Raw genomic sequence first — 20,544 nt, forward strand, 5'->3', positions numbered from 1 at the left:
TATATATAGTAGTGTGTATGTGTTAATCCCAAACTCTTAATTTTTCCCCCCTCCCCTTTTCTGCTTTGGTAACTCTAAGTTCGTTTTCTGTGTCTGGGGGTCTATTTCTGTGTTGTATATAAGTTCATTAAAAAAAAACAAAAAACAAATGAGAGCTCACTCTTGACAGACAAGAAAAGGTGAGTCACCTGAAGAAGGGGAAGAGCGTTCCAGCAGAGAGACCAGCACAAAAGCAGCTCCTGCTACCCCTGCGTCACTTGTGTGTAAAGCTGTGGGTTGAGGGGAGCTTAGTAACCATGGAACCTGGAAAGGTAGGGAGAGGCCCACTCTTGGAGGCCTGTATGACACCCTGGTGGACAGCAGATGGAGGAGGACCTCTGGTATGTGTTTCAAAGTACTAGCTCACCATTAAAACTCTTCACCAATTGTGTGGACACCTAGTCGTAGCTAATGTTAGGGACTTCTGCATCTGGTGGGGAGCGCTCGATGACTTCCCATGTATCTTCCACATCTGTGGTTCTCTGACAGTTGACTCATGCTGCTGCTGGGTTAACAGAGTACTGGCTAGTTACCGGCTCTGGCTTCTCCTTCTCACCAAAACCACTTCTCTGTGACCTTGAAAGATAAATCACTTCATCTTCCTCAACTGTGGGGAATCCTAGTAGCAGGAGACAGTATAATGTAGTGATTATGAGCGCTGCTCTGGGATCTTCCTAAGTTTGAATCCTGGTTCCTTTTCTTACTAGCCTTGTAACTGTGAGCCATTAGCCTCCTTAAGCTTCAGGATTTTTAAAATTGATTTTTAAAAATGGGATTGATAATAACCCCTGCCTGAAGGGTGTGCCAGGATTGAATGTGATGAGGCAGGTAAAGTCCTTAGCAGAGTGCCTGGCGCGCAACTAGTCCTTGGTGAGCACTTTCATTCTGTTGAATTGACAGGCTGGGGAGCTGACATAGAAGCACGCTTTTTGTATCAATACTTGCAGCACAAAGAGGGTCTGTGCAGTGTTGAGGAAAGAGTGCAGACTTTGAGAAGGCCTGGGTTTGAACGTAGTTCTGCTCACTCACTGTGTGAGATTAGGCAGGCTACCTAAAGTAGCTGAGCCTTGTGGTCTCCTCACCTGTAAAATGTCTGCTTTGCGGGGTCACCGGAGGAAGAAAAATGATGAAGAAGCAGGTAAAGTACTATAAAATAATAGTTGCTATGATGAGAGGACCGTTTGGAAATCAAGTCTCAACTTATGGTGGAGACCTCTGAGCAGTGCCAGAAGCGGCCAGGATCTCTCCTTGTTAGGAGCAATGGGTGGGGAATTGGCTTGGCAAATGGACACAGTTCTGGTTCTTGATTTCTGGTACCTGGTACCTGCTACCTGGGCAGATGAGAGGGGAGATTGACTGTTAAATACTCCTAGTGGTGGAGGGCACAGAACCCCAACAGAGGTCCCACCCGGTTAGAAAAGCTCAACATATAAGAACACTTATTTAAAATGCTTGTCTTGGAGAAAAGACAGCCTCTTCAATAAGTGGTGCTGGGAAAACTAGACAGCTACATGTAAAGAATGAAATTAGAACACTCCCTAACACCATACACAAAAATAAACTCCAAATGGATTAAAGACTTAAATGTAAGACCAGACACTATAAAACTCTTAGAGGAAAACATAGGAAAAATACTCTTTGGTATAAACCACAGCAAGATCTTTTTTGACCCACCTCCTAGAGTAACGGAAATAAAAACAAAAGTAAACAAATAGGACTTAATTAAACTTAAAAGCTTTTTTTTGCACAGCAAAGGAAACCATAAACAAGACAAAAAGAATGGGAGAATGGGAGAAAATATTTGCAAATGAAACAACAGACAAAGGATTAATCTCCAAAATATACAAACAGCTCATGGATCTCAATATCAAAAAAACAATATAGTTAAAAAATGGGTGGAAGACCTAAATAGACATTTCACCAAGGAAAGACATGCAGATGGCCAAGAGGCACATGAAAAGATGCTCAACATCACTAATCATTAGAGAAATCAAAACTACAATGAGGTATCACCTCACACCCGTCAGAATGGCCATCATCAAAAATACTACAAACAATAAATGCTGGAGAAGGTGTGGAGAAAAGGGAACCCTCTTGCACTGTTGGTGAGAATGTAAATTGATACAGCCACTATGGAGAACAGTATGGAGGTTCCTTAAAAAACTAAAAATATAACTACCATGTAACCCAGTAATCCCACTACTGGGCATATACCCTGAGAAAACCATAATTCAAAAAGAGTCATGTACCACAATGTTCACTGCAGCTCTATTTACAATAGCCAGGACATGGAAGCAACCTAAGTGTCCATCGACAGATGAATGGATAAAGAAGGTGTGGCGCATATATACAATGGAATATTACTCAGCCATAAAAAGGAACAAGATTGAGTTATTTATAGTGAGGTGGATGGACCTAGAGTCTGTCATACAGTGAAGTAAGTCAGAAAGAAAAACAAATACCGTATGCTAACACATATATATGGAATCTAAAAAAAAAAAAAAAAAAAAAATGGTCTGAAGAACCTAGGGGCAGGACAGGAATAAAGAGGTACACATAGAAAATAGACTTGAGGACAAGGGGTGGGAGGGTGAAGCTGGGGCAAATTGAAAGTAGCTTCGACATATATACACTACCGAATGTAAAACGGTTGGCTGGTGGGAAGCAGCAGCATAGCACAGGGAGATCAGCTCAGTGGTTTGTGATGACCTAGTGGGTCATAGTGGGTGGGATAGGGAGGAGGGGATGGAGGCTCAAGAGGGAGGGAATATGGGGACATGTATATGCATATGGCTGATTTGCTTTGTTGTGCAACAGAAACTAACACAGTATTGTGAAGCAATTATACTCCAATAAAGATCTATTAAAAAAAAAAAACAGGTACATGTACACCTTCCCTATGCCCCAGCAATTCACTTCTAGAGAAAGAAAAACATACGGCCACAAAAAGGGGAAAAAAAAAAAAGTCACTTTGACTCCCGTGTTCATTGTACCATTATTCTCAGTAGCCAAAATGTAGAAACAACTCAAGTGTGTATCAACAAATGAATGCATAAACAAAATGTGGTCTATACATACAATGGGATATTATTCACCCATGAAAAGGAATACATTTGTGATATATGCTACAATATGGATGAACTTGAAAATATGCTATGTGTAATAAGGCAGTGATGAAAAGACAAATATTGTATGATTCTATTTATATGAAATATCTAGGTAGGCAAATTCATAGAGATGGAAAGTAGAGTAGTGGTTCCCAGTGGCTGGGAGAAGAGGGGGATGGGAGATATTGTCTTATGTTTATAGTTTCTTTGTGGGGTGATGGAAAAGATTTGGAAACACAGAGCAGTGATGGTTGCACAACAGTGCGAATGTAATTAATACACTGAATTGTACACTGAAAATGATTAAAATGACATTTTATGTCATATATATTTTATCATAATAAATATTTTTAACCCCCCCCCCAAAAAAAAAGTAAAATGCTTGTCTTTGGAATAAACACCCAGTTCAGGTTTATTAGAGGACATTTGTAGAAACACAAAAAAGAAAAGAAAACAGTACTCATTTCCTCACAACCCTAAGGAAAACACCAACATTTGGTCTATTTATGGCTAGGCATTTTAAGAGGCATAGGTAGGTGGGATTTTTGGGGTTCATTTTAATTTAGTTAAAATTGGACTTCTGTACCTTTGGAGACTCTTGTCTAAGGGAGAAACTATTCCAGAGAAATTTTTTGTGTCCATTTTCAGAATTATTGCCAAAGCAAGGGTTAACCATTCATAGTGAAGTTGCTTGCTTTTAAGCACAATCTAAATGCCATTGGGATTTCTGTCTTTTTTTTTAAAGTTTGGGTTTTGTCTCCCATTTGGTCTGGCATGAGGCAGTGATTCTCTTCTAGACTCTTTTCTGAGAAGGAAGAGTCCTGTGGTCGTAATTATCCCACAGGACCTATCCTTCTGCTATCCCAGTTCCCCCATCCTAGAGGTAATGATTTCGACTCACCCCAATGTGGACTAGGGTCTATTTTCAAGTAATTTTTCTCCAAGGAAGGGTGTGTAGATAATATGTCTTCTGCATTTTTCAGAATCTGAAATTGTCTATCTTTTGGCTTTCCCAATGCACCACAACTTAGCTGGCTATAAAATTCTTGGGACATGAAACATCCTCTTAAAACCTTGTGTGTGTGTTATACTATTGTGGTTGGGAATGCAGACCCCCCCAGTAAGGCTTCCTTGGCCTTAAGCCTGGTTCTTTAAATTACTAATCGTCTGGCATTGGGCAGATTACTTATTCTGCATCTCTTTCTTCTGTTCAGAAAAACGTGAATCACAGTATTAGCTACCCATAGAGCTGCTGTGAAGGTTAAATGAGTTACTATTTTAAGGCACTAAGAACAGTGGCAGGTGCATCAAAAATGGGCAGAACTCCTTAGCTGCTGCTGCTGTCATTTGTGATGATTATTACTATTATCACCTTCACCGTTATATCCCAGTGTTTCAAATTGAAATGATGAACTCTGGAAACTGATTTTTTAGTCTTTTTGTTTTGTTTTGCTGGAGATCTGTCTTTGTCTAGATGCTGTGGGAATTTTTCTTTAGTCTGGTATTTCAAAATATTGCCAGTATGTGCTTAAGTTTGAGTCTTGTCATTGATTTTTCCTGCAACCCACTGTGGTCTTCTTAGTCCACAAACTCAGACCTTCATTTAGTTGAAATAAATTTTTTTTTTAGCTATGTCTTTGATTATTGTTCTGTTCCAGTTGTTTGATGCCTTCTCCCAAACACATCCAGTTCCCAGCTTGGATGTACGTCCACTATTCTCTCTGCCACTCTTCCTTTCTCTTTTTCACCCCTTTCTTGCCGCCTCGACCTCTTATTTTGGGAAAACTTGTCCAATATTTTCTCTGTCCAGTAAAACGAGACATTAAATATTTATTGAACCTTGGCCATGTGTTAGGCTAGGACACAAAGACTAATTCTAGTTGGCACATACTGCTGGATTGGATGCTGTATCTACTTATTATGTCTTCTGCTCGGGGACCTCATGGGCCAGAGATGACTGAGACGGTGGAGTCTCCTACTGACAACACAGGCAGGGTAGAGTCAGTAAACATATCCACGTAGAATCCCTATGATCCTTGGCAGAAAATTCAGATACTTTTATAATTTGAACCATCTTTAATTCTAAAGATGAAAATACTGAGAACCACGAAGACTGGGTGGTATGTCCAGGGTCACACAGCTGACTAGTGGTGAAAGACAAAGAAAGGCAGACCCCGGCCCCAAGCTAGATTCCCTTCTCCTCTTTGATCGTCACCGCCTTATTTTATGAAAGTATTGCATGCCAATGGGTAGAAAATCTAACCATCATGATGCTTTTGAAATACCTACTCTGTGCCTAGCCTTGTGGTCTATGCAGCAGAATTGAAAAGAAAAATGGGCATGGTTTGGTTCAAAGCAAAAGAAACGATGTTCCAGTTGGGAAAAAATGTGTGCAAAAGTGTGGATGTGGGAATGATAAAATAGCCTGTGGGTATGTGTGGTACGTTGGCGGGTGGGGTAGGGTGGGGCATTCCCGTGGACTCCTATGGGTCAGTAAATGCAATGCAGTTGGAAAGGTGATCAGGTGGGAGGCACAGGGTGAGAGACAGTGTCAGAGGCCAGGCTGTATTCACCTTAAACATGTCTCAGGGCTCACTTCGCATCTTACTAACATTCAGTTTTTCTCAAAATATTTGATTTCTGTCTGGAGCAGGCAATACATAATCGCAAAGCTTGCTCTCCAGGTATCTGAAGCCCTGTTACTCTCTGTAGGAATTTCCGGGGAGTCACACTGTTATAAGTGCTCACAGCAGGAAAGAGAAAGACAGAATTGGTCTGGAGATTGCTGTCTGAGGATGAAGCAGAATTGCATTAAGGGGTCACCTCACCACCCACATGTTGAAGGAGAGCCTTGACCGGTCGGGGGCAGTTGCCGCCCAGGCCTCAGGGATGACGGTCCATGGGGTTCTTGTCCTCAAAGTGCCTTTATTCCCGGCCAGAGGGGGCCAGAGCCATCTCCCAACTCAGATCTCATCTCCCTGAAAACCAGGCTCCCTCCCTCTTGATTTGGTTCCAACCTTTGTCAGCAGAGAGGGCCATCAAATGTCAAACACTTCCTCCTGGCTCCACACAGCTGCTGGTGTGGGACCAGGTAAAGAGAGGGCTTGGTCATTTCATATGTGGAAGGACTCACGAATGAGAACCGATGTGTGCCTGAACAACCTCTTGTTAAGAAGGCTCACGGCAATCAAGCATCTGATGATGCTGATGGAATTGTGTGGACAGAAATGATACGCGATGAAAGGCTCATTCCCTTCAAATATTCTGGGGTTCAGTTCCAAGTAAGGTTTTGTGGCATTCTTCTTAATTTTGCTGGGTTACAGGCAAGCCATATTTTTGTTTGTTTTCCTTCGACTTTTATTTAGGTATCATTTACATACAGTGAAATACCTATATTTTAAGTGTACAGTTTGATGAGTCTTACACAATTCTAGTCAAGATAAGGAAATTTTTATCACCCCAGAAAGTTTTCTTACGCGTCCTTCCAGGAAATCACTCCACCAGCGTTAACACGGTTCTGGTTGTTATTATTTAATCACGCAAATCAATGTGTAGTACATTTTAACACCCCCAAAAGTTCCATTATGCCTCGTCCAAGTCAGTACCTATTCCCACAGGTAACTGTAATTCTGGCTTTTATCGCCATAGATCAGTTTTGCCTGTTCTTGAACTTTTCATATAAATGGAATCATTATGCATTCTTCTTTTTTGTCTTCTTTTGCACAACATAATTTTCTTTTGAGATTTGTCCATGGTGAGTATCAGTTGTTTGTTCCCTTTCCCTTGCTGCATAGTATTCTGTTGTATGTACGTGTATCAGTTGATTGATCCATAAGCATCAACCTAGGCCTGGCTTGTCCTATGATTTTCTCCTCTTCAGCAGCTTCTCAATTAACTTCTTTCTCTCCTTATTCCTCTTTCTCTCAGTCCTTGAGCGAAAGCTGGAATGTGAGCTCCTGGCAACCAGGACTGTGTCTGTTTTGTCTACTGCTGTATCCTCAGTGGCTAGGACTGAGTGTGACATGAAGCAGATACTTGATGTTTATATAATGAGTGAATTAATAGGTGTGCAGAGTACATAGTTTTTAAAAATTGTTTACCAGTCTGGCTCTGGGTGGTACCTTACCAAGCAACTCAGAACTACAGGATTCCTAGGACAGTCTCTTTGCTCACAGACTTAATGTGAATTTCTGGCCCCATAGATCATGCCCAGATGTTCTCTGCAAGAGCTTCCCTAAGCTCTCGACTAGATTAGGCCCCTTCACAGGCCTCATAACTGTTCCTGTCACCCCATCATGACTCTCATTCCACGTTATTGTCAATGCCTCTTTAATTGGCTGCCTTACCCCGTGAGTCCATGGGTACAGACAACCTGTATTTCTTTTCACCACTAAATTGCACACACTCAGCACTCTGTGTGGCACATGAGAGGCACAGAGTGCACACTAGTTGGGGTTTCTTTCACAGGGAGTTTCTCTCTGCCAGGTTGTTCATCTCGAGACCCCACGATTAGACAAAGCCCTTCATGCAGAGAAGGATGGATTTGAAAACATGGCCTGTGCCCATTCATATGTTGAAGCCCTCATCCCAATGTGATGGTATTAGGAGTTGGGCCTTTGGGAGCTGATTAGGTTTAGATGTGGTCATGTGTGCAGAGTCCCCATTATGGAATTAATCCCCTTGTAAGAAGAGGAAGAGCCCAGCACCATGTGAGGACACAGCAAGAAGGCAGCTGTCTGCAAACCAAGAAGAAGGTCCTCACCAGACACTGAATCTGTTGGAACCTTGACCTTGGACTTCTCAGCCTCCAGAACTGTGAGAAATACATGTCTGTTGTGTAAGCCACCCAGTCTATGGTATTTTGCTATAGCAACCCAAGCTACTAAGACAGCCTCTGTGGAAGATTTCTACCTAAGTTATAACATTAAATGGGTAGAATCATGTTTTTTTCCTTCAAATGTTTTAGCCCAGATGTTGAATCTATGAATGTGCTGGGTGGGTCATAGTCATGGGAACCTAGACATTTACTTGGCGTTGTCCTGGGGAAATCTTAGCATGTTTATTTTCACCCAAACGCTTACGAACCTGGAGCCTGGAAGTACTAGGTCTATGATCCCTACATCAAGTTCCATTTCCTTACATGATTGTGTTCCCAGCCTTTAGCCCCTGCAACAAAGGGTCAGGGTCCCAGAGAAGTGTCAGCTATTAGGGGCATGTGGGCTGTCATTAGAATCTCTGTGGATTTCCTTTATTTTCAGCATAGACTCTTCAAGCGTTCATGTAGGGGCTTCAAAAGGGTTCATGAATTCCTGAAATGATGTACAGAACTCTAGGTAGTAGGCTTATGTGCATTTTCCTGGGGAAAGTCTGGAACTTCTCACCACATTTTCATAAGGTCCTTTGTATCCCCCAAAGTTAAAGACTACTCTTATAGACTTCCTTCAATGATCTTTCTGATTAATTGCTTAAACATCTCAAGTACAAGAGGAGAAAACGATGGGCGGGAGTGCTACCTGGGCCCTGAGTTCCAAAGCTGCCTACACCTCCTTCTAGCTTCATGGGCTCTCCCTGGTCCTTGGTTTCCTGTCTGATGACTCTGGTGGTTGGATTAGATGTCTTCATAGAGTTCTTGCACTGTCCGTCTGAACAGTTCATCTCAGGACAACTGATACAGATAAACACGGTCTTTCTGTGCATTATTTAAAAAGGTGGTACCTACCAAAAAAAGTCATTCTGTGTCTCATTCCTGCTTTTTTCTCTTTGAACCACTAGTACATGTGGCTTCTAAAGAATGCCATTTATAAATCTATAAATTACTAAAAACAGAAATAACAAGAATAATCTGATGGCCTCTTGGTGCCAAGTACAGGAAACACTAGGACGTACTTCATGACAATTCTTGAGGGGTCCGGCGGAAGGACAGTCTGCACATGGACGTGTAAACTAGTTTGTCATTTGAGATGGAGACATTTATATCCTCGAGGCAATGTTGGCTACTATACTTGCACCTACCTTCAGAAATACATGAAAGGGGACTAAACATTTGGAAAGATTGATACTTTATTTTCTTTCTGGTGGTCAGCAATTTACTGCTAATGCCTGAAATAGGAGAGCAGAAACCATTGTGGAAAGTCAGTGGAAGAGAGTTTAATGTAGCCACTTGCTCAAGCCTTAAAGTATTAAAGCCTGCTGATCTTAATTCTGTCTAGGGCTGGTCTGTGAATAATTATACTAAGGAATTGGACAGAGTCATCACAGAGCTATAAAATATCACCCGTGGGGCCTCATTGGAGACTGATGGGAACTCTGGAGAGTTGATAATGGTGATCAAAGGGTCTATATATTTAAAATGCACAAAGGATGAGCCCAGAAATTATCTGCCTGCCAACTTAACTTCTCTACCTGGAACAAATTATCCAAAAATCAATTTGCAAACACCTTTGAGATAACAAGGCCTTGAGTAATAACCTCCATGGCTTTGTAAAGAAAAGCATCTAGCTTGACTAATCTGCTTAACTTCCTTCTCTGACCAAATGGCAGGCTATAATAGAGGCAATCTGAACTTGTCCCTGAAGATTTGCTTCGAGTCACATTGAGAAAATATTGTCCACCTCTGCTTCATAATGATTATTCTCTTTCTGGAGAATCTTTGTTGCTAGATAATTAATTAGAAAGAAAACACTGAATGAGCCCTATCTATCCCAGAGCTCTCACCTGAGTTCCAAACTGAAACCCATACCTGCCTTAGCCACCTGAATAGCTCAGAGGCTCTCCAAAAGTTCTTGAGCACAGCTACGTTGTACTCCACCCCCAAATGCCTTCCCCACCCTTCACTTCCTAGTTCTACTCCAAGAATCAATAACTTGTTCATACCCTTTGATAGATAATCCCCTTCCTAGAAGTTGGTCCTAGGAAAATATGAGACGAGATGGAGTGGAATCATTTGCACAAAGATGTTCATTGCAGCAAACAACTCATGTGCCCAACAATCGGAGAATAATTAGTGGAATTATCTGATGGACTGTTCTATCACTATTAAAGACAGTGATGGTAAAATCCACATAGTATATAAACAAAGTCCTTTGGATCTAGTAAGTGAGGGAAGGAAAGAAAATCTACATTGGGTCTATGTGTTACTGTAACCACAAAAAAATGGTTTAAGTATACGCATAGAAATTGGAATGGAACATGGAGAAATAAAAATGGTGGTTATATTGGGTGGTAGGGAAGGGGGCCTATTTCCTCTTTCTTCTCACTTCTTTATTGTTGTCCCGCTGCCATTTTTTGCTACAAATAAAAATAAATATATCCACATTGATCTGTAGAAAATGGGTATCGAGAGGCAAACAGCTTTCCAAAGGGAGAGCTGGTCTTGAAAGGCATCAGATGTGGGTTCCATCCTGCCTTACCTGCTCCACTATCTTGGTTAGGTGATCTGATCACTTGGGTTCTCAGTTTTTTAATTCATTAAAACGGAGGTGATAATGTCCCAAGAATTACACAAAGTGATGCAGGTGAGATTTTCTGGTAAATAAGGATAAAGTAAATGATAATTTGCCAGTGAGCTAAAAATTGCCAGAAAGAGGCCACCATTAATGCTTGCTGAAATTCTGGTCTGTTTAGCTGAAGTTGTAGAACTTAATGGAAGAGAGATGGCAACACATAGGAGATCCAAGATTATTCCGCATGACTTTTCCCTTGACCCTTGATTCCCACTTGGGTCACTGTGGCCAGTGCCCCTCTCTCTGCTGGAGGAAATTGCTAGGGTTGAGGAAGAAGCGGAATTCCTGCTATGCCATCATCCCTTTGCTACTTAGGCTCCTATCACTATTTGGAAGAACATCCACTAACAATCTATGTGTTCCTATAAAAGAAATGTTTGTAAACTCCTGACTCTCCTGGTTCTCATTTGAGGTTAGAAAAGAGACTATTACCCCAGGCAGCTTTGCCGTGTTCAAGAAAAAATCTTTTCCTCACAATGGCCATCATTCTTTCCTTTCTTTAAATGAAGGAGATACAATAGGTGTTGAATATAGTTACTTAAGATATACTGATTCAGGTATTTACATACAATTATTTAATTAAAGTAGGTCGTGAATGGGTTGAGAAAGGGATTTGGGCTGTTTTCTATGGCTGTCCAGAATTCTGTCCTTTGTCCTCACATGTTTGGAGTCTGCTCTACAAACCTTTTGGGTCTGACATCCCTTTGCTGATTCCTGTCTTTCAGAGCCTCCCACGCCCATCGCCCCCCCAGAGCTGCTGGCCGTGGGGGCCACATACCTGTGGATCAAGCCGAATGCCAACTCCATCATTGGAGACGGCCCCATCATCCTGAAGGAAGTGGAGTATCGCACCACCACCGGCACCTGGGCAGAGACCCACATCGTCGACTCTCCCAACTATAAGCTGTGGCATCTGGACCCCGATGTGGAGTATGAGATCCGGGTCCTGCTCACGCGACCAGGGGAAGGGGGCACGGGACCACCAGGGCCTCCCCTCACCACCAGAACCAAGTGTGCAGGTAGGACCCTTCTTCCTGACTCCGTTTTGAGAGGTTCGGCAGTTGCTGGGAGTGATTGCTCCTGTGACAGTCATTCCTCAACTTTGGTATGAGTGTGTTTCCTGTTGTGATAAAAAAAAAAAAAACACAGAGTTTTGGTCTTGCCTTAGAGGCTCCAGAGGCATCTCTGGGGACCTCTTGGCTTTGACTGGGAGTTTAAGAACCACCTGACTCTAGCTGTGTCATGGAGGGGTTCCTGATCCTGAAAGTGTTTCCCGGGACACTGGTTCCCTTTCTCCAAGGGCTTCCGGCGCCACTGGTGTGTCTGAGCCTTCCTAGTGCTGACATTGCCTCTGAGGGCTCTTGATTCTGTGTCTCTGAGGGCTCCTGGCCTTGTTTCTCTGAGGGCTCCTGGGCCTGCTTCTCTGAGAGCTCCTGGCTGTGTCTCCGAAGGTTCCAGGCTCTGGTTGTATCTCTGGGGGCTCCTGGCTCTGACCATGTGACCTGAGGCTTCATTTGGTCTATGTCTCTGAGTGCTTCTGATTCTTGTTGCATATGTAAGGTGTTCCTGATTTTATTTTTGTCCCTGAGGATCTCTGGGCTGGGCCTCTGACCCTAATGAACTCTTGGTTTTGACAATGTCCCTGAGGGCTCCTGGTTCTAGTTCTGTCTCTGAGGGGCTCCTGGTGCCAGCTACATCTTGAGTGCCTCCTGGCTCTGAAAGTGTCTCTCAGTGGATTCTGGAAATGCCTTAGTTCCTGAGAGCCTCCCACCTCTGTGTCCCTTGGGGGTTTCTGGCACCTATTTAGGAGTCTGGGCTGAGACTCTCTGTCCAACGGTCCTTTGCATTCTACGTCCCTACAGGCTCCTGGCTCAGTGTTCCCTCCAGCCAGGCTCCAACGGTTTCTCTGAGGTTCCTGGATGCTGCTAAAGAGTTTGCTAACTAAGACTATGTCTGGGAGTGTTCTTTGTATCTATCGCCAAGAGCTCTAGGCTTCTGTGGTGTTTCTAATAAGGGGTATTGTTTGGGATTGTACCCCTGACTGTACCCCTGAGATGTTCTGGCTTCAGATGCAACTCAAGAAATTAAAAGGACTCAGTGTTTTATGGGTTTGTTTGTTTGTTTGTTTGTTGCTGCAAATCACATTATTTTATCTCATTTTTCCTAAGTAACCATTTGATGTAAGTACTTTTATCTCATATATAAATGAAAGAATAGAGACTCAATATTTTTAAAAATTTTATCCAAAGTCATAGCATTGGCCAGCAGCACACTCAGGATTTGCCCTCAGGTTTCCTGACTCGAATGCCCTTGATCGTGTGGTGTACAGAGTTGGGGGTGCTCCAGTGGGGGACCAGGGAAGTGGCAGCATGAGCCATTGACTTCTGAGGGAAAAGGAATCCCTGATGGCTTGTGGGTGGGGAGAGAAGGACCCATCAGCACAGTGACTTCCATGGAACAAAAAAGTAAAACACAGTCAGTTCTGCTGTAATGCAACATACGTGTGCCTAAAAATCATTGCACTATTCAAAGTTATGCAGTAAAAACCACTGGGCTTATGGGGGAAAATGGGGCTGGGGCACAGCACTCATCAGTGACACACCAAAAAGAGAGGAACCTAGTAAAAATGGCAGCACAACTGTACACGTGTTAATGGCTAAGATACGCATAAATACTGTACTACAAATGGAGTGTTACCGTGAAAGGTCCTGGAGTTTGCCTGTGGAAGTGGGTATCAGAAAGGCTGCAGCCCATGAGCTACTGTGCAGTGGTGGAGGAGGGCTGTCTGAAAGTGGCAGTAAGTTGTGACACCATGTGTGGATCAATGCGGCTTGTAACACACACAGTGAACGAAGGAAGCAGGTAGATGTTTGAGGTGGGTGCGTCTTGTGTGTTCCTGCGTGACTCAGTCCAGCTGGGTGCGGTTTTCTGCTTCACTAGTGTTTCTGTGTACAAAATCTCACATAGCAAATGTGAAATTCATGTTATGCTCACATTGTTCCCTAATATATCAATCGTGTTGGAAGACATTTGCATTTTCAAAATAAGCGTTATAGCAGAATTGACTGTAACCATTCTTAAATATCTCAGTGGTGCGTCTTGGTAGCATGTAACCCAAAGTTAGTGAGTATTTCCTTTGCTTGGGAATATTCCTTTGAATGTTATTGAACCACCACGATGAACGGAGATGCCATTTTCTTGATTAGTTTCAAAAACAGGCCTTTGGTAAAATTCCTCATTGAAACCTGATTATAAAACTTACTACTTTAAAGAGACGTAAGGATATGTTATTAAACCAGGTAATGCCTTATTTCAGCTTTGCAATTCAGTATTCATCCATAAAAATAATTGATTTGATCCTGCCGATGAGACTTTTCTCTTTCTACAGGGTTTCCAGGGTTTTTGATCTTTATAAATGATATTCAAAGTACTTTAGCAGCCCCCATGGACTTATTTGCTGATGATCATATAATGCATTTTGAAATTCAATCGCAAGATGATCATCTCAATAAAAATTTACAATCTATTGCAAACTGTTGCCATGGCTGTGTAATGGATTTTACGTGTTGAAAGCATGATTGTCTGACTATCACTATAAAAATTGTGAGTTGAAAATGCTGTTTGTGGTTTTATATTTCAAAAAATATTGATTTTTAAGTAAGTTATGCCTAAAATCTTGAATAACCCACATTTTACAAAATGTGTCATCAAAGAGGTAATCTTCTTTTCCACATTGCTACTGATAGTAGAATGTTCTTTGCCTCATAATTAATTTTTAAGAGAATTCCAGGGCTGATATCCATTTGTGGAGGCTGTTTATTGGGGTTGGTAGTCTGAGTTTTTTCCCCCTTTCTCTATTCTATTATTAATCATACTGGAAATGTACTCATTATTTTACAAAACAGAAAATGAGAGAGTGTGGCGTGTGGAAGGTATAATTTCTGCCCAGAGGAATTTACAGACTGGGTTAAGATTCCAACAAAACAGCAAAGAGAGTAAAGCATAAAGTCAAGTATTGAAATAGCACACTTTGTGGAGAAAAACAAGTTTGGCGTGGAAAGAGCAATGCTGTTAAAATGATCTCGAGCAGTGGATTTCAAAGTTTTGTCCCTGGACGAAGAGCATTGGCATCACCTGGGGACTTGTTAGAAATGCAAATTCTCAGGCCCTGTTCCCTGACCTAGTGAATCAGAAATTCTGGGGATGGAGGCTAGAGATCTGTGCTATAAGGAGCTCTCTGAGGGATGCTGACGCACACCCACATTTAAGAACCGCTGATATAGTGTCACACCCAGATGCCACTTTGGTAGTATGCCCATTATATTGCTTGATCCTTGAGGCAGTTCTGAGACGTAGATGGGAAAAAACTGAGGCACAGAATCATCAGATGAAGCTCACAAGTCAGTTACCTTCTCACAGCTAAATCTCTTGGCCTAAGGAACTCTCCATCACATGGTTTGATGGCGTTTCCTCCGCAAATGTTCTCTTGAGGGTGGGACTGAGTGATAAAGAGACTGGTAACTATGGAGACAAGCTGAGCATGAATAGCCTCCATGCACTGCAGCTATAGTCCTGTTCATCATACATCTACTGAGTCCCTTCCATGTGCCCAGCTCTGTGCTAGGTACTGGTGGCAGCGGCATGCAACTGGAAGCTACAAGCTCAGGTATCAGGAAGATGCCAGGAGGCCCAATTCAGCAAGGGCAGGTGGCGATGATTCTGGTTCTGCCAGGTCTGCCAGGTCACTAGGTAGATTCTTGGGGCACTGGGAGCAGGTTCTAACCCTTAAGGGGAGAGATTGTCAAGAGTTTAGCTATAGTGCCGCATCCCAGGCCAGTAGTCTAGAGTTCATAGCAGGACCCTTAGCCAATTAAGCTAGAGCCTGGACAGATTTATCAGATAGGAACCTAGTAATGTGAGGATAAGAGAAGAGAGCCATAGATGACACTCCCAGGCTTCTGGTTTGGATGCCTGGGAGATGAGTGATGGAGCTATCTTCTGAGATGGAAAACACAGAAGACACTTTAGGGGCAAGAAAGCCAGCCCAGGTTTGAATATGTTGTGTTTGAGGTGACACTGCACAGCAGGTGATGGTATAGGTCAACCTGGAGCTCAGGAGAGACCAGAACATTCGTTACCTCTTCTTCTTCCAGGAGAACTACCTGGTTGCACCTGGATTTGAAAATCAAAAGGACGTCTTTGTACCAATGAAAGCAGTTTAATTCTCTTTCTTCACGCTGTTCTCTTGAGATGCCCCATTCATTTTTTTTTTTCTATTCGTCATTTTGTTCCTTTTGGTCAGTTTAATCATGAGCCGTCTTTCCTGAGATATAAGCCTGGGGAGCAAACACGATAATGTACATCAGAGTGCTTTGAAAAGCTCAAAATGCTCTTTAGATAACCTGTAATGAAACAAACCATTATTTGTTGCTATTATTGTTATGGATGTTACGATTATGAGCAATGATATCAAAACAGGAAGTCTTGCTTGTCCACTTCTCTGCACTGACTGGCATTTGGAAGGGTGGGCCATATTCTTTGGTGGTGTTTCATCATCCCATGGGAAATGCCATTTCAGAACACGATGATCATACTGTAGTCTGGACTCTCAGAGATTTTCTGGTCTAGAGCAACAGGTGGTTTTCTCCGACACAAACGCAATAGCAGATGTCCAGTAATAGGAGCTGGGTCCTAGAAGGGCTCTCTGGTGCCCATCCAGCCTCACCGTGAATGCCACCTCCGATGGAGGTGCTCATGTTCTCCCATGGGAGACCAGGTCACTGCTGGGGATCTTGGGCGGTTATTATTATTCACTACCCAGTGTTAGCCTAGTTATCATAAAACTCTGGATGGGGTCCTAGGTAGGAGCAGAGAGTATCCATTAGGTTGAAAGAGTGGGGGCAGTAGGCAGGCTCTTTGCATCAACTGTCTGGAGACCACAAGGAGAACCAAGGCCAATGGCATTGACGACGGGGCCCAAGGTCAGTAAGCGGGGAAGGCAGGTGAGAAGATAAGAGGTGCAGACACCATACTGGTCCAACCTGGCCCTGCATCTTTTCTGCAGGTACCGCTTTGAATGGCCCGAGCACCTGCTTGTTGATGTCTTAAAATGATCACTCAGAAACTCTCCCTCATTTTTACCCAAGTCTGCCTCCATGCAACACTCACTTATGGATTCTGGTTTTACTCTCGGGTGACCTATTCCTCCATATCTCAAGAACAGGTCTATAGCAACTAAAGTTTTCTCTCTTATGCTCCAGAAATCTCTTTCCCCAAAAGCTGTGTTTCAGCCAGACCCTGGGCGGCTCTCTTCACATCATGGCTATGGGATCACAACTCAACAATCCAGCAAGCCAAGTGATCATACATCCCCCTGTGATTGCTTACTCTTGTAAATCAAAGGGCCCTTGCCTGGGAGTCCACTTCATTGTGGTCTCACAGGGTTCAGGCTCTCTAAGTGAAAAGCGACTTGATAACAGCCAGATACGCGACATGCACTGCTGATTTGGAGAGCTCTCTTCCTATTGCCTCCACCTGAGGGTCGATTGCACATTATATTTTATTTACATATTTATGGATTTCTACTGGAAGTGATATGTGTCTGCCCTGCTTTTTTCTCCAAGGGGATAAAAAAGAGAAATTCCAATTGCTGGGCTCAATGAAGTGAGGGTAGTCATTAGAATTTAGTGAAAAGAATAGGGGCTTTAGAGCTAAAAAGATTCTGATTTTTATTTCAAGCTGGCACTTGTTAGCTGGATGATCATGGGTGAATTACTTCTCCTGTCGGTGCCTCAGTTTCTTTTCTTCCATTTGTGAGAGATTACAGTATACCACTGTGTTGTGAGGCTTCAGTGAGACAAGTTATCTGCCTAGCAGAGAACCCAGGACATAGAAGCCCCTTTTAGTGAACGGTTTTTAGAAATAATCTCAGGCCTGGGAAGATTCCCCTCACTGTAGCATCATGGGCCCTGCTGTAAAGGATTTCTCCAGTTGCTATTCTCTTTACTTTCTCAGCGGTGGATTCATGCAGAAGCTCTGATGAGTGGCTCTGCAGGTGTTCCGGAGTCTTTGACGTGTGGCTGCAGGACCTGGAGGTGGCTGCAGTGGTACTTGATAATGCGGGAGGGGGAGATGGGAATTGTCCTTTTATGATTCCGTCTCCAGTCTTAAGTAAGAGAGAGAAGCATGTTTTCCAGACCCTTCTCTCTTCTGGGAGGCCAAGGCTAGTGGGAATGAGGCCTTGGCAGACAGAGAGTGGAGGTGAGTCCTGACCCTCTGCAGTGAGCATCCTCAGATTGGTGTGTTTTTAGTCTAGCTTGCAGTTCTAGGGCAGAGTGGAGGGATAGAGAGAGGGAAAGAGGAATTTAGGGTCTAGAAAATAGAACAGAGCTATGTAACTAGCATTGCGAGGCTTTTATTTTTATTTTTATTTTTTTCATTTCTGTAAGCCTCAGTTTCACTCTCTGTAAGGTGGGGATGGCATAACCTGGCTTAACTCGTAGGGCTCTGAATTAGAAGTAAATGGAAACTTCCTTCTGGGCAGGATGGTGGTATGAGCACAGACATCTAACTCCTATCTCTGCCCTGCTATGACCTTGGTGGGATGATCCATAAATCTTAGGGAAACACAGCAAGATGAGCCAGTAGAAGTAGAATCACCATTCCGCCCAGAATCAAAGCAAAATTTAAAGACCCATGGAGAACTCATGAACACTGTGAGAAACTAGGGGAGGAGAGGTCTCCCATGCAGGCCATACCATGCTCAAAGGGACATTATCACCAGAGCAGTGCACGTGATCCCAGACTGAAGGCAGCCGCAGAAGAGGGTTTGTGACCACCTCTTCCTCAAAATGACTTGGGGAAGCGGCACTGACTGTCCTTCACTTCCCCTCCCTCCCCACGCCGTTGCCTCTGCTGCTTTGACACTTCCTTTCTTCCCCGGACTGTAGGACCTTGGAGAGAGTTACCTCCAAGGGGGTGAAGAGGAGGGAAGGCCTCTTCTCATCACACCTGGTTCAGGAGCTGCTGCATGAGACAAGAAGTGTCTGCAGAGGAGCCAAGCATCTGCTAGGGCACGAGATGTCCATCTCCTCTTCCTGTGGACCCTCTCCCCTCCCTCCCACTGCACACATAGTACCTACGAGTGGTTACCTTAGACCCCGCTCCCACTTGGCTTAGGGAAGAGGAGGAGAAAAGAAAGTTTTCTCACTTTACACCTGCAATTCACAACCTCAGGGACTTTCATCCCAGCCTGCACAGTCTCCTTACTGGATGGGCTGAGCGTGGTATCAGAGCAAAGAGTGAGGGTCCAGTTGGACACCTCTTAGCAGTCTCTGGAAGGGACATCTAGAAGTGTCTTAGCTGTTCTCTGTAGAACGCGGCAGCGCTTACTCCTTACTCTTCTTGGTTTTGTAGCCTTGGGTAAAATTCCAAAGTGACAAGAAAAGCCCTATTAAACATCCTGTTACGTTTAGATTTTTCTGCGACCCTCTGCTCCCTAGAGAACTAGGGCCACCTGGGAGGTGAAGTACCATAAGTCAGAGAACACACCCTGGTAAACACTCCCCCATCCCTCCTAACTTTGAAGGTTGAGTTTAAAGAAAAAGTGAGCCACAGAGAGGTATTAATGAGAATAAAAGCTAACAGTGTTTGTTTGTTTATCAAGCTAGCTGGACTAAAGACATGGCCCCCAAATATATTAAAATTGGAGGTCAGTCATTCCTGTACTGATGGAAATCTTGAAATAACAGCACAAAGAAAATGGATGATTATAGTAATGAAAACAGCAGCTACCCTTGAGTATGGTAGCTTGAGTATCTTCCGTACACGAGGGCCATTGTATTGAGCTTGTTACAAACAACTATTTTACTTGTAATTCTTGCACTAGGAGGGTGGGTATAATTTCCTCCACTGACTGGAAGGTAAGTGACTGACCCAAGGCTATATACCTGCCCAAGTGGCCCAGCTGGGAATTGAACTTTTAATTACAAAGCTGCAAAGCTCCAGCTCTTCCTCATATGACCCCTGAAATCCAGCATCATAATGAAAGCGTAAGGCACCATGATCAGAAATGCACCGATGAAAAAAGTTGGATATTAGAAAAACTATTGGTCTAATGCTTTGTATCAGTGGGTCAAAAGATGAAAACCATCTGATCTTCTCCGGGGAGACTGAAAAGTAATTTGAAAAAATTCAGCCTTCATTACCGATCAGAATTCTGGGTAAGCTAGGAATGGAAAGGCGCTTTCTTATTTCTAGCAGAAAATGTTCTTATAGCCTCAAAGCCTAAGAGAATAAACTAAACCAAAAAAAAAAAAAAAAAAAGCCATCAGAACTACTAAGAGATTTCAGTATTATGGTCGGACACAAAGCAAATAAATAAAAATCAATAGCTATATGCCAGTAATCACCATTATAAAAAAATAATAAAATGTATCCTATTCTCAAATGCAATTAAAATATAAATACTTAGGAGAAAACCAAGAAATGTGCAGAAACTATACGAAAACACACACACAAAACTTTATCGAGAATGATAAAACAAGACCTGAATAAATGGAGAGATATATCATGTTGTTGGATTAGCAAGTTTAATATTGTGAAGATATCAGTTCTCCCCAAATTAATTTATGGGTTTAATACAATTGCAATCAAAGCCCTAATGAGATTCTTTTTGGAACTTGACAGAGTGATTTCAAAATTGATCTGAAAGAATATATAGGAGACTGCAGTGAAGAACACTTTGAAAAGTGGTGGTTTGGCGGGGGTGGGGGGGGGCGGGGTGGATTTCACTGTGAAATATCTGCGTTTATTATAGCTATAATAATGAAAGCCCAGAAAATAATCCAGCATAGAGTGAAACTGACTTTCAAAGTTTATTTGAATGGAGAATTCAT

The 20,544-nt window shown here is 42.9% G+C and overlaps 1 protein-coding gene across 1 annotated transcript in view; it reads left to right on the top strand.

Annotated features, from left to right (window-relative positions):
• The window catches only part of PTPRT (protein tyrosine phosphatase receptor type T), a 776,285-nt gene that overhangs the window by 184,463 nt on the left and 571,278 nt on the right, over positions 1-20,544 (top strand). The window contains exon 6 of the mRNA XM_061209812.1: positions 11,374-11,667. Coding sequence (XP_061065795.1) covers positions 11,374-11,667 — 294 coding nt within the window. The remainder of the gene's footprint in view (positions 1-11,373; positions 11,668-20,544) is intronic.

The sequence above is a fragment of the Eubalaena glacialis genome, chromosome 13, assembly GCF_028564815.1.
Source record: "Eubalaena glacialis isolate mEubGla1 chromosome 13, mEubGla1.1.hap2.+ XY, whole genome shotgun sequence".
NCBI lineage: Eukaryota > Metazoa > Chordata > Mammalia > Artiodactyla > Balaenidae > Eubalaena > Eubalaena glacialis.